The sequence below is a fragment of the Juglans microcarpa x Juglans regia genome, chromosome 3D, assembly GCF_004785595.1.
Source record: "Juglans microcarpa x Juglans regia isolate MS1-56 chromosome 3D, Jm3101_v1.0, whole genome shotgun sequence".
Lineage (NCBI taxonomy): Eukaryota > Viridiplantae > Streptophyta > Magnoliopsida > Fagales > Juglandaceae > Juglans > Juglans microcarpa x Juglans regia.
Window position 1 is genome coordinate 6,429,276 of NC_054598.1, and position 6,026 is coordinate 6,435,301.

The 6,026-nt window shown below is 37.2% G+C and overlaps 1 protein-coding gene across 1 annotated transcript; it reads right to left on the minus strand.

Annotated features, from left to right (window-relative positions):
* Nucleotides 1-1,182: 1,182 nt before the first annotated feature.
* LOC121254288 (probable 26S proteasome non-ATPase regulatory subunit 3) lies at nucleotides 1,183-5,499 on the minus strand. Its single transcript, XM_041154270.1, has 8 exons — nucleotides 5,272-5,499; nucleotides 4,890-5,080; nucleotides 4,222-4,359; nucleotides 4,007-4,143; nucleotides 3,879-3,933; nucleotides 3,698-3,808; nucleotides 2,871-3,110; nucleotides 1,183-1,921 (listed from the first exon to the last, which is right to left on the minus strand). Exons 1-8 carry the CDS (start codon nucleotides 5,345-5,347, stop codon nucleotides 1,409-1,411), a joined length of 1,461 nt encoding a protein of 486 aa, XP_041010204.1. The 5' UTR covers nucleotides 5,348-5,499; the 3' UTR covers nucleotides 1,183-1,408.
* Between the last annotated feature and the right edge of the window lie 527 nt (nucleotides 5,500-6,026).

Genomic DNA, 6,026 nt, shown 5'->3' on the forward strand with positions numbered 1-6,026 from the left:
TTTTTAATATAATTTTCGTTTTGTGATTAAAAAAATTAAATTGTTTTTGGATGATACATTTACTACCCTATACTACTGGTTTGCTACGCATCCAACGTGCCTTTATTTTTTATTTTTTTATTTTATTTTCTTTTCTTCTCTGCTGCTTCTCTGTCTAACGCCTTTTACTTTTTGAATTTCTGAGTAGTCTCTGCTCCCAGCTATCCCAAACTAATCCTGTCAGAAGCAAGCGTGAAGCAAAATTTTAATGTCGCACCAAAACAACCCAAGCCCCTCTTTCGACCCTCTGCTCTCTCTCTCTCTCTCTCTGATCCGAATCAAGTTCTCGTCTCTGGCGGCACAAGTGCTCCAACGCCATCCCCTCCGTTATCTCCGATCTCCTCTCCTCCTCCGTCTTTATAAGCTCTCTAACAACAAGTGTCTTTATAGAATTTTATAACTCTATCTTTAATAATACGGGATAATCAAAAAGCAATAATAAAAAAGGAGCTGGCGACAAAGGAGGAGAGGAGATCGGAGACAATGGAGGGGATGGTGTTTGAGCACTAGTGTCGCCAGCAAACGGTGCGAATCAGAGACGAGAACTTGGTGTGGATTAGAGAGAGAGAGAGTATAGGGTTGAAAGAGATGCTCGGGTTGTTTTGGCGCGACACTGAAAATTTTGCTTCATGCTTGCGTTTGACAGGATCAATCTGAGACGGCTGGAAGCAGAGGCTACTCAGAAATTCAAAGGTCAAGTTAGAGGTGTTTGACAGAGAAACAACAGAGAAGAGAAAAGAAAAAGAAAAAGTAAAGACACGTCGTATGCATAGTAAACCAGTACAATAGGCCAACCATATCATTATCCATTGTTTTTTTGTGTTTTGTATAAAAGTTTAAAAAATTTATAATGATTAAGTAATGATTAGATGAAAAAATTAAAGATTTAAAACTGAACAGTATTTATATTTATAGTGTTTGAATACTGAGATGAGATGAGATGAGAAACTTTCAACCTCCGAACCAGGATAATCACTGCTGTCACAGATCCCAATTATCGGAAGCCAATGACCACCAGAAGCCCGTCGTTTTTCAGAAATTGATCTCAAACCTGGAATAGAACTTTAAACCAGAACCATACAGCACTATTCCCAGCCTGGAATCAATGTAGATATCCACTCTGTCACCGCCATTAACATCATATTCAACAGAAATTATGGAACTTCAGAATATAATTCAATATGGTAAAGTGTAATCTGTCAGATTTAAAACAATAAGCCGATGACATAATATAGATTGAAAGAAAAGGCCAATGATAGTCAAACAAACAGTTAAAGAAAGCAAGCATCCTGCCGGACTGCCGGCGAATTTTCAAAGAGAAGGAAAACTTGAGGGAAAGCATTGCACAAAGCATCAAAGTACTGTGCAATCAGAACTCATCATCATCCTCCTCAGCAATATGCTTGGCAAGCTCTTGCTCTTGCTGTTGTCTCTCCCTCCTCTTCTCTGCACCTTCTTTCTCTTTATGAGAATTTGGTGGAAAGCGAAGAGCACGCACTGCCTCGTTATGCATATTGAGGCAGAAAGCAATCCTAGAGTTAAATGCAAATTGAGGCTCATTTGTAGAGTAGATGTCCCCTGTCTCCTTGGATACCATCCATCCATTTGCATGATCAATAGTGGCATCAATTGCGCCATCTCGGATTGCCTTTGATACAATACTCTCAGCATCAGCAACAGGGTTTGCAGAATCCAATCTCAACTTCTTAGCAACATCGGCCAGAGAGATCCGGGAGTAAGATATACTGATGTTGCGTAGCCCAGTCCTTATGACATTGTGCCGCAGCCTGACAATCAAATTATGGGTCCGGTCTGAATTGAAGGTACTTGAGAACTTCTCGGCAACATTTCTGAAAAGCTCCAGATCACCAATTCGTACAGCCTGAGAAAAAAAAACTGTCTTGATCCGAGAAGGAAAAAAAAAAAAAAGTCTTTCTCAATGTTAAGCAAAAGCTGAAGAACCTATATGAGGACTTGATCCAAAACATACTATACCAGACCTGATACAACTAAGTGTTAGCATTTTGAGTTTATCGTCTCAATTAAGATAGCATAATCAAGGGTATCCTCACACAAATTCTTCTCCTCCTTCTCTCTCTCTCCCTCTCTAGTTTTCTTGTTTTGTATTCTTAGGTCTTCTTTCGTAGCTAAAAGAAAGACAAATGATCTCTGACCATGATCTCTATTGTTCTATCAGTGGGTTTAATCAGGATCATCAGAAATATTCTAATGATTGCAATTCAAATACACCCTCTGTGCCATACAAATTGTCCATCTTCAAAAGCTAACATTTTAACGTAATTTTGAAAAGTCCCATCATTTTGTACACCCATTTTGGAAAGTAGATATCCTTTCTGGGACATCAACAAAGGGAAGGTAAAAAAGCCTGAGGGAGTATAGTTTTAAGTTGGAGTTATTATCGGATCAAATTCAGATAAGAGTAGGCTTAATCAATTAATTTGAATCTGATTTTCTGCATTAATCATGAAATATTATATGGTTACAAACAATAGTTTTGATGCGTGAAACTCAGCCTTTTTAGAACTTTCTATTAGCATAAAATTTGGATCCAGACTCGATTTTCTATTTGTATTCGGATCCAAACTTGGCTATGTCTTTAAGGTATCAGTTGTTTCGGACTTGAACTTGGATTCAGGTGCGTGTGGGTGTGTATACATACATACATACATATATACATATATTATGTAAAGCCTGTATATATCACTGCAACTTTGGTGTCTTTAAACTCAGCTCTGTATTTAAAGTATCAGCCCTATTCTACATGGGAAAACTGAAATGAATGACTCAAGTACGGGAAAACCTGGACTTACATTTGTCAATTCAAAGTATGGCCTTAAAGCCTTCTCCATGCCTTTCTGCATGAACACAGTCCTCTCTGGAATTTCCCCTAGCAGTAAGCGAACAATGATAGCCCACTTGTTGCATTGAACTCGAAAACCAAGTGCTGCAACAGGGGCTTTCCGAGCAGCTTGTAGGAGAGATTCTTTTGCATCTGTATACTCCAACTGAATTGTCCTGATCTTTCCTAGGTAAAAGAGGTAGCGGCAGAACTAGACAATAGAATGGTTAGTGTCAGAATGTGCAGCTTATAAGCGGAAACCTTTGAAATAGACATAAGCCTCTGGTTGACTGGTGTAATCAATGCATCAGTGATTACATATTTATGGCAACTGGAACTCTCATATTTATTTTTTAAAAAAATCCAAAATTTTCACATATTTTCCAATTCCCTATAAGTTAGGGACCAAGATTAATTTTATGCCAATATGTTACAAAAGTACTTAGTAAACACCAGTCATGGGATATAATTAAAAAAGAAAAAAGAAAAAACAGTGATGGGATAATGAGGGGATGTGTAAAAACTTATGAGATAATAATGATCAAGTGAATTGAATCCCGATTTTTTTTTTTAGAGTAGCAAAGAGTAATTCTACATACAACAGTGAAGTGTGTAAATACCGCGTAATCACTTTGAAAAAGAGTGGGGTCCACTATTAAAAAAATAATTTTTTTCACGTGGGTCTCATGTTTTATTCACTTTTTTCAAAGCGATTACACGGCAGTTGCACAATTCACGGTTGCAAATATCTCTTCTCAATGGACATATAGCTACATAGTAAAAACAATTAAAATTTACCTGCTGATTTGAATGGGCTTCAAACCGAGGTGCCTTTGACCTAAGCTTCTCTGCTTGATCAAACAAGTTGTAATGAAGGTAGTTGCGAAGCAACAAGTTAAGAAGTGTTTCCTGCATTGCGCCATTCCACATATAAGAAAGTAGTAATATAAACGCCCATGCCTCTTCAACAGAAAATTACCTGACCCAACTCATCATGGCGCAGGGTTGCAATTCGGTGCAGAGCAAGGAGGTTACTGTTAATGCAAGTGTGTCTAAGTTAGTCACTGATTGATGAGAATCAAGTATTCATGACATAGGAAAACTCACCCTCTAATTTCAGCAAGATCTCCAGTGAGCTCATAGCAAAGAGAGTAATAGAAGTAGAGCCTGGATGCTAGGACATCAACAGTTCTCCTATTCAGGTTCTTCAGTCGGGCGATGCTTGCTGAGGCACAAGCTTTTGCCTGAGAGACAACAATGTGATGTTTTACACCATGTGTCCAGGGTTATTTCTTTTTAACACCTCGATCTATTAATGTTACCTCATTGTATCTCTTCTGATCAATCAGAAATATTAGGATGAGCAAATAGCAGTAAATCTCCAGCTCTGGTAATGAGTGTTTGCCAGGAGTTTGAGTTGTGGATGTTGCAGTGTCAACATCCATGTCATGTACATCGTCCTGTAACCAATCCTCAATAGTTGAAGTGCTTTTTTTTTTTTTTTTTTTAAATAGGAAAGCATTCATTCTATTAATAAAAGTAAGGCGTAGCCCAAGTACACAGGTCATTTACAAGAAAACCACCTAGCTAGAATTATAAACCAATTCCCAGTGTTTAAAAACATGAAAAATATTTGACATATAAACTATGACTGGCGAATTAACAATACGTATTTCTTGGGCTTTGGCCTCTCGGCAGGACAGGGCGGCAATCCTCAACTCAAAATCCCAGGGTTTTGGGGTATCTGGTCTAAACTCTGCCCCATAATGTCCCATAATTATTTACCAAAGTATAGCTGCCATTATTATACGGCAGGCAAGCTTAAGATATGATCTAATTCCCTAGATTACACACTGTGCATCACTCTGCCCGTACCTTTATGCTCGGATTATTACTCCAAAAATACATATCATTCCATGCACAAACATGCAATTTTTATCGAGAACAGGAACTACAAGAAGAACCAAAATCACAAGGCCTCCAACGTTACCTTCGGAAGATACGTGGACAACCGACTGTGCAACTCAGATCCCGGGGCGACAGCGAAACCGAGGAACGCAGAAAGAACCTGCGCATTTAACTTCCGCCTCAGCGCCATGGTAAGTCGGACCACACGCACAATTCGTCGGACCTCCCGGGCATAGGCACCAGTCTCAATGAGAGACGCAATCTCCTTCAAATCTGAAGCATTACCCATAAAATACAGATTTCGCCCAATCCAAATCAAACATTCAAACTTCAACACCAATTTTCGAGTATGAAAAACGCAATCAAACCCCAACTAACAAATTTAGAAATTTAACAAGAAGAACGGAGATTTAGACCCAAAATACATATAATATACTTTACTGGTAAGTAGAGGATGATCTTACGGTGGAGAGTTGACGGAGGAGAGGAAGCTGAATTAGAGGGAGCTGGGAGCTCCTTCATCTCTACGTCTTGGGTCATGTTCGACGGAAGTTCGACGGAAATAGACCTTGAACAGGGCTGGAGATAGGTTTCGCCAACTTGTTCAACACTCCAAGTCGAGAAGAGATGGGGAAGGAAAGGAATGAGATAAAAGAAAAAGGAAAAATGTTAAAACGACAAGGCGAGCTGGATTAGCTAAAGTTAAAAAGGATATTTTTAATAAATATGAAACGAATTTAACTTTTAACTATTTTATTGTATACTTAAATTAAAATAATTCTTATTTTTGTATAGCGTTAAAATAAAATAAAATAAATTTGATTTTAGTTATTCATATCAAATTCTTATATTAAATTATCTATTTATTTATTATATAGTAATAACTAATTAATAATTAAAAAAATATTTAATTTTTTAATTATTAATTTATCATATTTTACCATTTTATTTATTATATATTAATTAGTAATTATATTCTAAACAAAAAAGAGAAGGTCTAGTACCATGAGAGGCCCCCCCGGCACATGAGCCGTGCATTAATGATTTTTTTTTTATGAGTAAACTAAAGTCGTGCATTAATAATTATTTAGAAAATATAGACATTTACTTAAAAGTAGTTAATTTACTTGAAGTTGTGCCTCCCAAATATTACTTGATAATATTATTTTCGTTTAACTTGAAAGTAGATATGAAAGAGAGAATAAATGATAAAATATAC